Genomic DNA, 16609 nt, shown 5'->3' on the forward strand with positions numbered 1-16609 from the left:
GATTCCAGCAAACTGCAGCTTTTCTGAAATTCTAAAATTTCACAAAAAGTTCCATACATTTTAGAAATTAATTCTTAAGCAGCATCCAGTTTTTAAAAAAAGTGTAATGGTCTAAGTTAGCAAATCATTCTCAGAATACAAAATTTAATGTTTAAGACCAACATTTTTTGGATGTTACTGAATCAAAATTGAATTTCAACAATTAGTTGACATCTTCTGAAGTGACGTTTCTGTTTCCTCGTGGAAAATCCATAAAGATCTACCATAGTATAAAACTTACTTGCCAGTGCAGTCCTCCCAGCAACGTGATAAGCAACAATAAATTTCTTTCCCTCTCGTTCTTCAGTTTTTGTCTCAAGTCCAGGAAAGAGACTCTTCACAGCTTGATGAATAACTGTTCTTTTTTCTTTCGTATCTTCAACAATCTAATTAGAAGGATATTTGGTGTTACAAGAAGAGAACACAAAACTAAAATAGCCACAGGAATATAGCCCGTTTACAGCACCTCAACAGGCTATATGCAGGTCATTGTAAGTTTCACACAGTAAGGACAACCTGATCATTTTATTCACTGGTACTAGAGTCTTATCCTCACGTATATGTGTAATTAATGGTAATTCTGCCGCGCCCACAGGAAAAAGAATCTCACGGTTGTATGTGATGTCACATATGAACTCTGACATTAAATCTGAAAAAAATCCCTGGAGTCACCTGGGTGACTATTTGTGCCTACTCTATCGCTTAATAAAGATCATAACAATCTTTTAACCAATTTCCTGCTCTACCTCTTAAAATATCCAATATATTTATCCGCAAATCAAACCAATGAAGACATTTCTTTTCCAAATGGCTGGTGCCTTACTTTGAAAAGCAAATCCAGAGCAGCTCCATCATCCCTGCAACTTCACCAACAAACCACAGAAGAATAATGTATGTTTTCATCTATTTTCATGAAACCTACAGAGTGTAGGACAAATTTGCTTAATCCTTCAAATATTAATCCCCGTTTTACAAATTGATCTGGTGAACCTTTGTCTATGATTTAATATACAATTTTTAAGGTATAGCAATCAGACCTGTACATAATATTCTAGGTGCAGTCTCTGCGGAGTTCCATAGAATTGTTCATGCACTCAAATAATTTGTAATAAAGGCCAAATTACTATTTGCCAACTTAAATACTTCCTATAACTCTATATTAACTTACAAGAATTCATCTACAAGGACATCCAGGTCTCCCTGGACATGAACAGCTTTTGATTCTTATCATTTAAAAATATCATGCTTTTTTTCTGCACAGGTGGTAGACCTCATTTTTCCACATTCAATTTTATTTGTCATGCTTTTACCTATTCACTTAACCTACCTGTACAGTTCCTCAAATTTTTCTGCATTATCCCACATCCCAGACTGGTATCCAGCTTTGAATCAGCATCACACTTGATTCCCTCATCCTAATCACAGATACAAACTCAGAATAACTAGGACCCCAGTACCTACCTCTGAGGTATCCCACTGATTATAGCCTTCTTACCTGAATATTGTATTTCCTGTCCACAAATCAATTCTCAGTGAATGCTTCGTGTTTGAATCTTGAAGGACCTGCTCAGAGGCCTTCTGAATATTCAAATAGACCACATCCACCAGTTCCACTTTATCTAATCTATCAGTTCCTTTCTCCAAAAAAGTTGTCAAATACTATTTCCCTTTCCTAAATCCACATCGACTCTGATAGTTATTTTCTAATCTTCCTTACAAATCAAGCATTTTCCTTGCAAGTGACGTTAGGTTGACTGGTCTATAGTTCTGTTTTTTTTCATACCTCAATCAACACTGAATCGTCCTTATTTTTGAAAAGTTGAAGATCTTCCAAACGTTCCTTATCTTGAGTTGACAAGACTGAAAAAATGTCCTCTGAAGGTTCCTATAAGACAAAAGTCACAAAATCATTTATGCAGCCAATATATATCTCACAGTTAGCAGGTAGGTGAAGGAAAGATGATAAACATTGAAATAAGGAAACCAATTTTTCTTTTCCTTTGCACCTAATTTCTTCAAAGGCTTCTCACAGATCCTTCTGTGGTTAACAACACAGATTGTTGACTTACTTCCAGCTCAGACGTTAGGCTTTCTCTTCTGGGAAAGTACCTGCACTTGTTTAGCACCTGATCCAAAAAAAAGCTGGAGAAACTCAGCAAGTCATGCAGCATTCTTTATATAGCAAAGATAAATAACCAACGTTCTGGGCCTGACCACTCATCAAGGCATAAGGAAAAAAAGCAGGGGGGGCGGGTGAGGAAGAAGGGCAGGCAAGGAGCACTTGGTTACAGACAAGAGGTCATAGATGGATATGAGTGATCGGGCACAGGAGAAAAAAAAGCTGAGAAGCAACAGGGGGAGGAGACAGCTGTCTAAATGGAGAGGGAAAGAGGCCAGAGAACTGGACAAAAGGAGACAGAAGGATGGAGAAGACGAGACAGAGTAGCCAAACAGAAACCAGAGAAGTCGATGTTAATGGCATCTGATTGGAGAGTGACCTAATGGTATATTTGGTGTTGATCCTCCAATTTACAGGAGGTCTTGGTTTGGCAGCACATGAGGTTACGTCACATCCGTACAAGGGTGGGGTGAGAAATTGAAATAGTTGGCCTCTGGGAGATCACCGACATTGTTGTGGACAGAGCAAAGGTGCTCAGCGAAATGATTTCCCAGTCTGCACTCAATCTCTCCGATGTAGAAAAGGGAATACCGGATGCAGTAGACGAGTCCCGCAGATTCACAAGTAAAATGTCGCTCCATTTGGAAGGAATGTTTGGGGCCCCTGAATAGTGCCGAGGGAGGAGGAGGTATGGGCGCAAGTGCAACACTTCTTGCATTCACAGGGGTAGGGAGCAAGGAGGTGACGAGCGGGAAGAGATGAATGGACCAATCATGGATGGAGCAGTCCCTGCAGAAGGTGGAGAGGTGAGGATAGGGAAAGAGGTGTCTGGTCATGGGATCATGTGGTAGGTGACAGCTTGGCACTGTCCAGTTCAAAGGCATTGGCATCAAGTTCTCTGGTTTCTGTTGGGACAATTCCCAGACTCGCTCTCTTCCCTGCCCCTCTGACTCTTTTCCCGACTCTCCATCCCCAATTTACACCCTGTAATGATGAAGGGCCAGTGACATATTTCCAAGTTAGGATGGACAAGCACCTGGAGATGCCTAGATGTCCATTTGTCCTATTCTTCTGAGAGGTACGGGTTGCAAGTTTGAAAGATGTTGTCGAAATAGCCCAGGTGAATAACTGTAGTACGTTTTGAAGATGGCGCACATTAGTGATGCTGAGAGAATGAAATGAATCTGTTTTTGATAATAATACCTTGTGTAATATTTTTTCAGCCATGGTGAGATTTACAAATGAGCATAGTTATTGCACTCTTCAATGCCCTCTCAGGCAGATTCACTAATTTATAATTATTGACATCCAACAACACCTGGGCAGAAATAACTTACCTCCTCATCATCTGGTACAGATAAATCATCCAGAACAACCATCTTTCCATCCTTGTTAATTTCATGCACAACAAAATCTGAATACCTACACGAAATAAAAGTGCAGAAAATTATGAATCAACTTCAACTTCATGTCCCCCTTTTAAAGGCGCTCTTCATTATGCTGTTTTCAATTTGATAAGAAATAAGCATGTTCAGAATTCATTATTAGCACAGATGCTTTCTTAACCTTTTACATGAGATGTACTACTTAAAATTAGTAGTTGTAATGCTTGAACAAAAGCACAATTGCATTAACTATACAATAACTCATTTTAACATGAATCAAATTTTAGAAGCAGATACATAAAAAAATGTGTTTCTTAAATGTATCAAAAATGGCTTCATTAGAAACTGACTGCCACATGATATCCATATTGAACTGACAGACGTAGATTAAACAGTTTGAACTGAATGTATTTTAGACATCACACTACAAGATATTAATTCGCTGAAAAATGGATTATCTGTATTGAAAAGCCAAGGGTCATAAATTTGATGAGATCATGTGCACAACTGACTGATTATTATCAGATCAGGATTAAAAGCATTACTCTCTTTAAATGCTATTATTTTTATATTTAAATTTTATTGACAGAATGGTAGAAGCCTATTCCAGCCATTGAGACCCAATTATGCCCCCCAATTACCCCAATTCACCCTACAATCCCATAGGTTTTGGAGGGTGGGAGGAAACTGTAACACCCGGGGGAAAAACCAATGCAGGTCACGGGGAGACCATACTAACTCCTTACAGACCTGCGTTGCTGGTGCTGTAATTTTTTCTTTTTTTTTTCTTTGGCTTGGCTTCGCGGACGAAGATTTATGGAGGGGGTAAAAAGTCCACGTCAGCTGCAGGCTCGTTTGTGGCTGACAAGTCCGATGCGGGACAGGCAGACACGATTGCAGCGGTTGCAGGGGAAAATTGGTGGGTTGGGGTTGAGTGTTGGGTTTTTCCTCCTCTGCCTTTTGTCAGTGAGGTAGGCTCTGCGGTCTTCTTCAAAGGAGGTTGCTGCCCGCCAAACTGTGAGGCGCCAAGATGCACGGTTTGAGGCGATATCAGCCCACTGGCGGTGGTCAATGTGGCAGGCACCAAGAGATTTCTTTAGGCAGTCCTTGTACCTTTTCTTTGGTGCACCTCTGTCACGGTGGCCAGTGGAGAGCTCGCCATATAATATGGTGCTGTAATAGTGTTCCACTAACTGCTATGCTAAACGTGCCAAATTCTCTTGGAAGCAAATATTAAGACATGTATCTAACTTATCTACCGTGCCCCAAATCATACAAATATTATAATGAAGTAATTTGCCAATGACACCACAGTTGTCATCAGAATGACAAATGGCAACGAGGAAGCAAACAGGAGTGAGATAGATCAGCTCGTTGAATGGTGACACAACAACAACCTGGTACTCAATGACAACAAAACTAAGGAATTGATTGTGGACTTCAAGAAAGGGAAACCAGGAGAAAACAAACCAGTCTTCATCGAGTGGTCAACAGTGGAGAGGGTAAGAAATTTGTGGGTCTCAGCATCTCTGAACCGGTAAAGGCCGGTTTATACCTTTCAAAGGTCAATGCAGTTGTGAAGAAGGGGCTTTATTTCAGGAGGAGATTTGATATTTCACTTGAAAATTTCTACATGGAGACCATTGATTGGTTGCATCACTGGTACGGAGGTGCCAATGCATAGGACAGGAACAGGCTTCAAAGGATTGTAAACTCGCCAGCGCCATCATGGGCATTACTCGGCACTCTATTATGAGACATTGATCTTCATTCCATTCAGAACATCTTTAAGAGGTGATGTCTCAAGAAAGCAGCTTCTAGCATCAGACACCCTCACCACCCAGCCCATGGCCTTTTCTCACTGCTACCGTCAAGTAAGAGGTACAGGAGCCTGAAGAGACATATTCGACGTTATTAAAACAACTTCTTCCCCTCCACCAGATTCCAGATTGAACAATAGACCTCTCTTTTCGCAAAATTTTTTAATAAATCTTGTATTTACAAAATTGTAATTTGTAGTAATTTTTCACCTTGTACTGTACAATACTATTGCAAAACAACAAATTTTGTGACACAGATTCATGATTTTAAAAAAGGATTCTGATTTACATTCATTTCTACTCAAACTTTATAGTTTAGAGATAAAATCATGTCAATATTTATTATTTGGACTTCAACATTGGCTAATTGTGGACAATAGCAAACTTAAGGGACATTTAAACAAATTTTATGCAAAATACATGACGAATTTTAATGTCTTCACAATTTAATGTCACTTTTGTAATACATCTCCACTATGGTCCCATGCTTTTTTTTTTACCTTTCCTTCAGAATTCCTGAGAAACCTTCATGATTGCTGACAAATTTTGTGATTCCAACATCCTCCTCAACCAAGCCATGTTTCATCATATCAGCGAAGCTATCTCCTTCACCGTCTTCATCCTCCTGAATTAAGCCATCATCTGTTTCTTCCACAACTTCTTTTGAATTATTCTCATCTTTTCTGGAAGAAATGGCTTGAAAATCACTTTCAATCTGTTTAACAGACTGATCAGAAGATGCACAAGGTTCTGAAAGCCTGGTCCTTTTGAAACATTCTTGTTCAGTTTCCTCCTCTCCATGATCTGGGCAAGGACGCTTTACGGAAAGATTACTTGCTTCCTTCTCTTCCATCTTGCGGAACAACGTAGATACAAGTTTACTACGTTCCTCAACAGTAGTCCATGTTCTTTTTGATTGAATGACTTTCAAAGGCACATGATGGAGAATATTTCTAAAAACTGGATAAAAAGAGGAAATCCTAAAATTAAAAAAAAAACAAAATTCAGATGATATGAAGCCACAACGATATGGATTTTTCCTAATTAAATAAGATGTACTTCTTCCCTAAATAAAATAAGAGTCACTTAAGATTGCAGTGATACAAAAAATATAGGGGAACAGTACTTCCTTTCAATCACTTTTTTTTGGAAAAGTTTATTTAAAATTTTACAAAATACAAAAATAAAAAAAAACCCTCTAAGTCTACCCCCTATCCCACCCCCCCCCGCCCCTCAGAGCTTAACATACACAAGACAAAGTATTTATAAGCAAACAATTTGAGTTGGTTAGGTTGCAATACATCAATCCAAACAATTTTTAAAAAAATTACTTAACATCTAAATTCATACATTTCAAATATGGAGTCCACATTTTTTCAAAAAAAGAATATTTCTCAAATTATATGTAATTTTTTTCTAAATATAAACATGATTGAATTTCATCATGCCATCTCTGTACACTCAACTCCACATCATTTTTACAAGTTACCGCTATCACTTCCGAACTCAACCGAATAAATGCAATCCAAGATTTATCCAAACGCGCTGCTAATGGATTAATATATCCTAATAAACACAACCGTGGATCCACATACAAATCTATTTGGAATAAATCTCGCAAAAATTTTATAATCTTTTCCCAAAAAGGTTCAACCTTTACACAATTCCACACAGAACGAACAAAGGTACCTATCTGATCTCCACACCGAAAACACAAATCAGAGTCTCTAAAACCATACCTCTTTAACTTTTCAGGAATGTAAATATAACTGATGCAAAAATTTATAATTAATTAGACTATAACACACATTAACTAATTTTGCAACACTATGCAAACATAAATCTGACCATTTTTCCTCAGAAATGAAATCACTTTTACTCTTGCTGTGTCACTTTACCGGTTCTAGACAAGCAGATTTCCAGGCTATTGGATATTAGTCCTAAAATACCCAATATGCTTTTATTTCACCTTTTTAAATAATCATGTTACACAGTAATATAACTATTCCAGTAAAACTGATGAGTGTAAAGGAAGAGAAAAAATACATAGGCAATCCTTTTCCCAGCTCTAGCCGCAAATCTATCCATATACCCGACCCTGGTGTTCAGGATTCTAATATACTCTTGGCCGCTTAACCTGCCTACAATCCAACACTTGATTTTGGCCACATACCACAACTGCATATATTTCAAACTAATGAGTGAACAAGATGATGAACATCAGGATTTTTGTACAATTGGATATCAGTTAGACTGGTCAACAATTGTTTTCAAAAGATATGCTTCCTGAAAAATAAAAATGGGGATTATGATAGACAACTTCAAGCTGAACACAAAGATAACTTCAGATTTGCTGTATTGTGTTGGAAGTTAGAGATACATTAAATTAACTTTAATTGAATTCAGTATGTTTAACTGCATAACAACGTTGACACATTGCGATAGTTCAGCTGACCTAAAAATGTTCTGCTGCTGATTTTTGTTTGTACTCAGCATCTGATCCCTCTCATTTCAATATACAATATTCGGCCAGCATTGATGAATTCCAGTTGCCCTAATACTGCTTTTCCATGGTCGCAAGATCCTGGTGAAATCATTCACCATGTTCCTCACTGATGGCACCAAGATCAGCTGGGAAGAAGTTGAAGTGCGAATGCAGAAAATTAATTTTCAATGACATGTTGCACTTTATGGTTTTGTATGTTTGAAGCACATTAAAAATATGACAGGAAATCACAAAAATAGGTTATATCTAAAAAAAAGTATGTGATAGGAAAGTTTTAAGGTGATTTTTGTGATCTCAGCCCAAAATCCATTAAATACACCCAAAAATCTTTGTTGTCCAGTGTAATCAACATTTTACCCAATTTCTACTTCTTTCTCCACTGCAGCATCATTTGCTCTTTCACAAGAACAATAAGCAAAACTGCCCATGAATTTGCTCAACCCTTCAGTAGATCAAGAATGACAGTCATTATTTTCTTGCCTTATTTATTATGAAAATCTATCAATTTCATTTTTGAATTAAATTAATGATAAAGAACATCCATAATGTGCAAGGTACAAAGTATTCATTTCAAAACTTCAAGAATGCTCACTGCATCAGAAGATTTACTTTTCATGTCCATAAATCAGTCTCAATATTACTTCAGCCAGCTTACTTAATTAATTGCTACCTCTCTTCCAGGGACGCTCAACCTGCTCCTACATGACAGAATTTTTGATTTTCTTTTAGTTTGGTTGCTTTAAGTTTTTGATAAAGTATTGACCACAGTCATTAATCTTTCCTTTGCAAACATCTACAGGTCCACGTAAATTCTAACTGTGATTCCATCAGATCCACCCAGGTATGTTCAAATTATTCTCATTTCTTAATTTACTGTTCTGTTTTTGCTGCTGCCATCAGGAAAGAGGTATCAGGGCCACAAGACTCACAGCACCAGGTTGAGAAAGAGCTGCTACCCATCCACCATCAGACTCAACAATAAACTCAATCAGAGACACATTTGAGTACTCTCACTTGTGCACTTTATTGTTTTCTCTCTCTATTGCACAGTTTGCTTACAGTTATTTACATGCATGTACAGTTTTTTTCCCCCACTACCAATAAGTGGTAATTTTGCTTGGCCCGCTGAAAAACAAAGGTTGGATGTGATGTCATGCATGTATTCTGACAATAAATCTAAAACCTGGTTGCATTCTATTGCCTCTCAGTCTTCGACACCTGTATTAAAATCAACTCTCATCTTCAGTTGCTCCAAGGAGAAAAGTCCTAGCTTGGTCAACCTTCCTTTGCAAGACATGTTCCCCAATCTCGACAACATCCTGGTAAATCTCCTTTGCACCCTCTCCAAAGTTTTCACATCCTTCTGTTAATGAAACAAGTAGAACCGAACAATATTCTAAGTGTGGTAATGGTCTAATTAGTTTTATGAACCGCAACACTACCTCATAGCTCTTGCACTCAATCCCCTGACTACTGAAGGCCAGAACCTCATATAAGTGGCCTCCAAACATCCTTCACAGAAATGCTGTGCATTTTTCCAAGAACATAGGCTTCCAGTTTACTCTTCCAAGTTCTTTCCTAACCCCAGTGTAATTAGCCTTTCCTCATGAGATATTTCCCCATTTTGTCTGCTCCTATACTTATTCACAGCTATGCTAAAAATAATGGAGTTGTGATCACAGTCTCCAAAATGTTCACCCATCAATGGGTCAGGCACCTGACTAGATCTCTGCGTTGGGTGGTCCTTTCCCACCACCCAATGACCCAAACACTCCTCCTAGATGTAGCAGCAATTGCATTTTTTTTTTGGAATGTTTTATTTTTGATTTTCCAAAGACTTGTGCAAATCCAATAAACAAATTGTCACATTCTCTTTCCATGTAATACAATTTACAGAGTCCTTATTTTCCCCCTCCTTACACCCTCCCCTCCCTATTCCTAAATTATACATATACCAAAATATGAAAATACAAAAGTATAAACATGCAAAAACCACCTAAATACTGACAAAAACAATGATCTTCCTCGAAGCTCGAGGACCTTGGATGTTAAATAAAAACATGTAGGGGCAAAAGCACACATCATCAGTGCCGCATTCCCCATTTCAGACTCTTAATCCTTTACCTGCTGGGATGGATTGTTTCTGTTCTCTTATTCGGAGGTGGGGGTGGTTAGTGTAAATTATATCTGTGCACCTATGTGCCTCAGATATGGTTGCCACTCTTCAATGCATGTGTCATATCTCTTCTGTAAACTGTAGATGATTTTCTCCAGGGGAATGCAATACTGTATTTCCATATTCCATCGTGCAACATTTAGTTGGGAGTCAGACTTCCATGTAACTGCTATACACTTCCTGGCCAGAGACAAGGTGACCTTCACAAACTGAATTTGGTGCTTGGACCTAAACTGTACTTCCCCAATGTCACCTTGAAGGTACAACTCCAGATCCTGTGGAAAATCCACCTTTGTAATTCCCCCCCCCCCCCCCCCATAGTGTCCCCCAGGTCTTCCCTTGGACACAGCCAGGTAGAGTGGACAAAGGTTCCTACCTCCCCACCACACCTAAAACCCATTCCTGAAATTTCTGGCTTTGACTTGTGAAATTATATTGCACCAACATGTATCTGACATGTTGAATAGCCATCAGGCTATTCAAACACAAATCTTCCCACCATCGTTCATCAATTGTTATGCCCAAGTCTGACTCCCATCTTTCCCTTCACCAATGTAAGCCCAGCTTCGGGCCTTCACTTTGGATTACGAAATACATCCAAGAGATAAATTTACACACAATCCCCTTTCAAATTAGTTTCCACGTCATAGGCAGAGTCATTGTTGGTCCCAGTTTGTCCCTAAGGAAAGATCTTAATTGCAGAAACCAGAGGAATGTTCTGTTTGACAACTCATATTTAGTCCTTAACTGCTCGAATGATTGAGCTGCCCTTGATAGTAACAATCCTTGATACACCTGATCCCCTTCCGACACCAGGTGTCCAGGATCTTATTGCCCAGAGTCATGGGTATTGAATTGTTCTGAGTCAAGGGCGTTTTAGGATATAACCCCACCTTCAATCCAATTTTCGATTTATTCTTTGCCATGTCTGGCACAAATTTTATTATGGAGTTATCTGTTTTTTACCCCAAAACTAATTTGTTGTCTCATTTGTATATAAATTCTCCTATCTTTTATCCTACAGCATGTAACCCAATTTGTGTCCAAGAAAGAGTTTATATGCACTTTTTCCAATTTCATGTATTCAGTGTTGACGACGTACTATCCCATACATTGAGGATACTGGCGACTGCTTGTAGATAAGACCCATTCAGCCTGGAAGGCTGTTAATGAACACACTTCAATTTTCCATTCCACTCCCACCTCTCTCTTTGGCATCACATACTGTTCAAATGAAGGCTCAAGGAACAGGACCTTAACTTCTTGACATATTGCAGTCTTTCTGAATCAATACTGAATTTAGCAATTTTGGATAATGAGGCTTTTCTACTTGTATTAAACCAAGTCGGTTGAGATGTTCCACACAAATTATTTTATCTTAACTCAAACTCACAGTAGACAGCGGATGCTAGAATCTGAAGCCAAACATAATGTGTTGGAGGACCTCAGCAAATCAATCAATGAGAGAAAATGAACAGTTGACATTTCAAGCCAAAACTCTCCAAACATTGGGCATTCTTCTTTTTCACTGAGACGGCTTGCCCCACTGAGTTCCCCCAGCAGATTGTGTTGAACTTAACTTTTTTTCCCTCTCCCCACCCACCCCCCACCCATAGGTTACCTGAACTGCTGTTCTTTGTAGCATTTTTAAAAATTTAAATTTTCCAGCCTCTCATAATTCCACCCTGGTTCAGTATTACATTTTAAATTCTCATCACCTTTGGTAGTGTTGGAAGTTGTAACTTCCGAGAAGATATTTCCCCCTCCCCCTCTGAGAGAAATGCTCCTATGGGATATACTTCCTCAATGAGCAATGCTCCACTTTGAAGGGGTTTCATCATTTGCCATTTTCTACTCTAGACAATTTTTGTAGGTGGTTAACATTTTCTCAAATCCCCAAAATTCTTCTAACTTAATTGAACAATAACATTGCAGCAAAGGTTAAAATTTGTACCTAATTAATGTATAACGTACAAAATAAGTTTTTAAAACTGCAATCCACCGCACAGCTTTAGCTGTTCCTTCTCTCCTTAGCTTCACACCAACCAACCAACCACTCGCCAACAAAGAGAGGAGGCTGCATTCTCGGGAATTTTATAACAAGGCCTCCGTTTATCGTGATTTAAAAAACAATTCTCAGCGACATCTACCCACCCAGGATAGAAGCCCCTCGATCTCAGTAAAAATGGTTCCAATGAACATTTCCCTACTCACCAGAACATGCAGCGAATTGCGGACCCACCGAGAGGAAACACGTGGAATGAGGCTGCGAGCGATCCTGACCCCTCTCCCTTCCCCTTGACCCTCCTTCTGCGCTTCCTCATCAGTCATTGGCTGTTCGCATGAGAGGAATATCCGGTTGCCCCAGATGCTCTGCAGCTGAGAGGGGAGAGGATTTGGTGCAAAAAGAGATGATAACGAGGGAAGACATTGATAGGGGCGGGGGAGGAAGGAATGGGAGAAGGAGAGGGGGGAAGGATGGGAGAAGGGGAGGGGGGAAAGGATGGGAGAAGGGCAAGGGATGCTGGGGTGAATGGTCGAGGCGATGGGGTGAGCAGTTGGTATGGGGAGACGTGTTTTGAACAGTGAATTGGGCTGGTGTGCGGTTGGGGGTTTAGTGGGGAGAGGACAGAGTGCAAAAGGGGCTTGAGGGATGGTGGTAGAGGGGAAGGTAGCGGAAAGGTACACGTGGTACTTGAGGTTTTGGGGAGGGGGACGGAGTGGCTGGAAGTGGTGGTGTGGGGGAAGAGGAAGGAAGTGGCTGAGAGTGGGCTTTACCTGGGTGGGGCGGTCTGAGTGGCAAAGGGTGGTTGGTGTTGGGGGGGGGGGAATGGATTGGGTGGGGTAGAGTGGCAGGGTACTCTGCGAGGGAAAGGGGTAATGGGGGAGGGATGGAGTTGCTGGGGGACAGGGAGGGGGCAAGTTAGGGGAGAGGAGACAATGCTGGGAATTAGGGTTGTTGGTGAAGGGAGGGAGTTAGAGCAACATTGAGGTTGGTGTGAAAAAGAAAAGCAATGTGAAAATAGGATTAGGCGAAAGATCAGGAAACGAGTGTGGGGAGAGGAATCGGAGGACAAAGTTGTGCCTGATGGGGTGGGAAAAAGTGCAGGAGGAGAAAGGGTGGAAAATAAAAAGGGGGTAGAAATGGATTATGGAGAGGAAATGGTTCAGGACGGTGTGAGGGAGAAGAAGGGGGTGGGGTGATGTTTTTTTGGAATATGTTGATGAGGAGAATGGGGATTGAGTTTGGATGGTAAGGGAAGTGGAAACTAAAAAGGTAGTTGTTCTTGAGTTAGGATGGAGAAAGGTAGGATAAGGAGGGACGGAAGTGTAATGGATAAAAAGAGGGAAATGTTTGAGGAGAGAAGAGATAAGTTAAGCAAATGAGAAGTGGAGTAAAAATGGGAGCGATGAAGAGAAGTGAAGGGGTGAGGAATGGAGAACCTTGAATGCTGAAGAGTGAAGAAAGTGGGTAAAAGGTAGAAACATGATGGGTTGCAGATGCTGTGATTGGGTAATAGGGTAGGGTGGCTGAGGAGGTAAAGAATAGGGAAAAGTTAGAGTGAATGGGGAAGAAGGGAGGATTAGGAAGGAATAAGAGAAAAGCGGTAGAAAAGGATGGTAAAAGGGGTTTGGAGGATGGAATGGATGTCTGATAGAAAGAAAATGAGAAGGGTAGAGGGAAAAAGCAAGGGAATGAAGAGTTAGGGGTAAAGATGAAACAGTGAAGGAGGGGTGATTGAATTAGCCGTTGTAAAGTTTCTGAACGTCAAACAAAAGTGGCAAGTTGGACGTGGATGGGGCACAGTTTCTGAGTAAGAAGGTTATGGTTTTGTCTTGTTTTGTAAGTGTGAGCACTGGTATTATACAGGACAATAACCGTGCAGTTCCAGGCGCCGCTTTTCGGGAAATAAATCCCAGGGCACCAGTTCTGCAAAAGTCAAGGCAATTTTATCTTTCATTCAGCATGGAAAGTCGTCAAAGCCTCGCATTAAAAGTCGCATCTTTTAAGAGAATGAGCAAAATCAACGCTTTTTTTGGGTTTCTTTTCAAAATCGGGGCATTCAACGGGAAGCTGGATAAGCATAACCGGGAGAAAAATAAACAAAAATATGTGAATGGATGAAACAGTTTGAGAGAACTATAAATATTTTATCTGTTCGCAAATGCAGATCCGTGATCGTTGTCATGAGACCGATCAGTTTGAAGTTAGCTTATTGCACGCAATTAATGTTTGGGATTAAATATCAATTGCATCTATCACGAGCTAGAGTTAGCAAGAAAATAAATCAGTAAAACACGAAAGTTTGGAGATACCGGGGTTGAAGTAAAAAGTACAATGCCGGAGAAACTCAGCTGGTCAGTGTGCTTTATGTTTCGGGCTTGATCAAGGTTATGTATCTCTGCGATACTGGCACTGCTTGAGTGTCTCCAGCATTGTGCTTTTATTTAAGAAGATAAAGCAAGTGAATAAGTTCATCACTACATCCTAATCGAACTGCATATATCTAAATTAATGTAAAATAGATTATTCATCCAAAATATAGTCTATTTTAAAAGTAGATGCATGACGCTTAAGGGTAGCTGGGGATAAGGGGAGGGAAAAAAAAATGCTTCCATCTTTGATACTGGCCTTTTAATTACGTCCTTTCCAAATATGGCGAGTGACGTCGATCGTGTCTGGGTCAACCGAGCCGACGCTCGAGCGCCTGGGAAGTTGACGGTTGCGCCTGCGCAGGGCTCAGCGAGGACAATCCCGGCGAGGAAAATGAGTTCCAGGAAAGGTACAAAAAATAAAAATAGCCCGTCACTTTCAACGTCAGTAACTTTTTAAAGCTACAAGTCATTCCGTGTTTTGCAGTAGGATTGAGAGGGTAATGTTGAGAAGAGGGGTTTTGGGGCTTTTTTTTTTAGTTTCGTTTAAAAATTTTTTTTTGTTCTTGCATTTCTTGTCAGTCCTGGCCATTCAAGCTCGAAAGAGGAGGCCGAAAGGAAAGAAAGAAAAGAGCCATAAAAAGTGAGTGGATTGTAGAATGATGTCCAATTGATGCTACTGCTCCTCCCCCTGCTGCTGCTGGATGTCTGATAACGCTGGCTTGGGCAGAAGGAGGGTTTTAGCTTTGTTGTTGCTGATGGTGCAAAGCAGTATCGTCTTAAACATGATCTAACTTTTGTTTACGTTTGAGCACCATCACATCCTTTCGCACAAGGGTTCGTTTTGAGGAGTATCAGGCTTGACATTGCCATTTTGTGCTTGGCTTTATTTGATCGTGCATTTAATTTGTGGCTTCTCTGACTTTTTAAGTATGATTCAAGAACTTCCCACTCAGGAGAGTACTCTGCAAAGTTGCTGTGTGCGTTCTTCTCTGTGAAGTGGTCTATTCTTGACAAGCTCACTGGTAATCCTGTGCAGTTTAAGCATGTGAGAGTTCCATAATGTGCATGTTAGGTGAAAGTACTTGATGGGCTTTTACAAAAGCATGATGGTTGCTGCTGCCAATTTGCATTCTGTTTTGTACTTGGGATAACATTTGACTGGTTGTTTGTTCCTGATCATTGAGCTTGTGTAAAACTGGGGAGGAATTTCTTCTTTACACTACATGAAAGAGATTGGACTATTATTTGGAAATAGATAAGGTTTTTAATGCTGATCAGTTATTTATCCTTCAACTTTTCATCCATTCTGTACATTAGGCCAAGGATCATTAAGGAAGAGGGAGGATATAAATGTCCTATCAGAGGTATTGAGTGTTGTTGGTATGTTTCTAAATGATGGTATGTTACACTTTTGTGTTACTTAATTATGATAACTTCTATGTGTATACCTGGGCCGATTTACTTTTTGCCAATTGGCAATGGGGAAAAAAAGAAGAAACTCACAATGGCTGTAAGTTGGAACTAAAATATTTGAACTAATAGCAATGCCAATAACTTATCCTATTGTTGACAGCCATATGAATAATAATGAATCGTCTTAGAAAAAGAAGCCATGGAGAAATATCTAGGGGTGGAGCTGGTAGGAGAAAATTCTGAGAAAACTCTCATGGTCGTGATGGACCCAGCTAGCTCATGTAATATAATTCTGCAATCAATTAATTAGTTAATTTAATGTATTAAAAATGTCATTTGGAGATTCATGTGTTCCAATTTTCTTTGACCAATATCTGAATTGCTTTGAAATCCAAATGGAAACCCTGATCATTCTGAAAGCATAGTAGACAAATTCCAATATTCTTGTATAATTTCTTGTTAATTAGTTCAAAACTTGTATGGAAATATCCTTTGCTCAAAGGAGCTGTTCCTCCTTAATGAGCATAATCAAAAGAGAAATAATTCAGCTTGCAGAAGCTGAGGTTCTGTGTATTGAAAGTATATGTACAGAATTTTTTCAAAAGTAATGGTTGTGGAGTAACAGAAAAAAAAACAATGCAATATTAAAAATTGTGGAATGTGCATAGGCACAGTTGGAATGTCTTTGTAAAAAGCAGATTCTCTTGGAACCTGTTGATGCAAAAAGAAAGGCTTCCAAATGCAGCCTGACAGTGTGGTCACTTTTATAATGAA

The 16609-nt window shown here is 39.7% G+C and overlaps 2 protein-coding genes across 12 annotated transcripts in view; one reads left to right on the top strand and one right to left on the bottom strand.

Annotated features, from left to right (window-relative positions):
- The window catches only part of pus7 (pseudouridine synthase 7), a 48115-nt gene extending 35778 nt beyond the window's left edge, over nucleotides 1–12337 (bottom strand). For both annotated transcript variants that reach the window (XM_069908298.1, XM_069908296.1), the window contains exons 1-5: nucleotides 12260–12337; nucleotides 5864–6343; nucleotides 3496–3580; nucleotides 1823–1924; nucleotides 281–425 (exon numbers count right to left, since the gene is read on the bottom strand). In XM_069908298.1, the coding sequence (XP_069764399.1) occupies nucleotides 281–425; nucleotides 1823–1924; nucleotides 3496–3580; nucleotides 5864–6343; nucleotides 12260–12267 (820 nt within the window). In that variant the 5' untranslated portion in view covers nucleotides 12268–12337. The remainder of the gene's footprint in view (nucleotides 1–280; nucleotides 426–1822; nucleotides 1925–3495; nucleotides 3581–5863; nucleotides 6344–12259) is intronic.
- srpk2 (SRSF protein kinase 2) overlaps nucleotides 1–16609 on the top strand; it is a 180599-nt gene that overhangs the window by 43190 nt on the left and 120800 nt on the right. For 4 of the 10 annotated variants that reach the window (XM_069908285.1, XM_069908284.1, XM_069908283.1 and 1 more), the window contains 2 exons: nucleotides 8669–8710; nucleotides 15002–15062. In XM_069908285.1, coding sequence (XP_069764386.1) covers nucleotides 8669–8710; nucleotides 15002–15062 — 103 coding nt within the window. Of the gene's footprint in view, nucleotides 1–8668; nucleotides 8711–14665; nucleotides 14830–15001; nucleotides 15063–16609 lie in introns of those variants that run through there. The other 6 variants (XM_069908291.1, XM_069908282.1, XM_069908286.1 and 3 more) reach the window with 6 other exon arrangements.

The sequence above is a fragment of the Narcine bancroftii genome, chromosome 13, assembly GCF_036971445.1.
Source record: "Narcine bancroftii isolate sNarBan1 chromosome 13, sNarBan1.hap1, whole genome shotgun sequence".
Classification (NCBI taxonomy): domain Eukaryota; kingdom Metazoa; phylum Chordata; class Chondrichthyes; order Torpediniformes; family Narcinidae; genus Narcine; species Narcine bancroftii.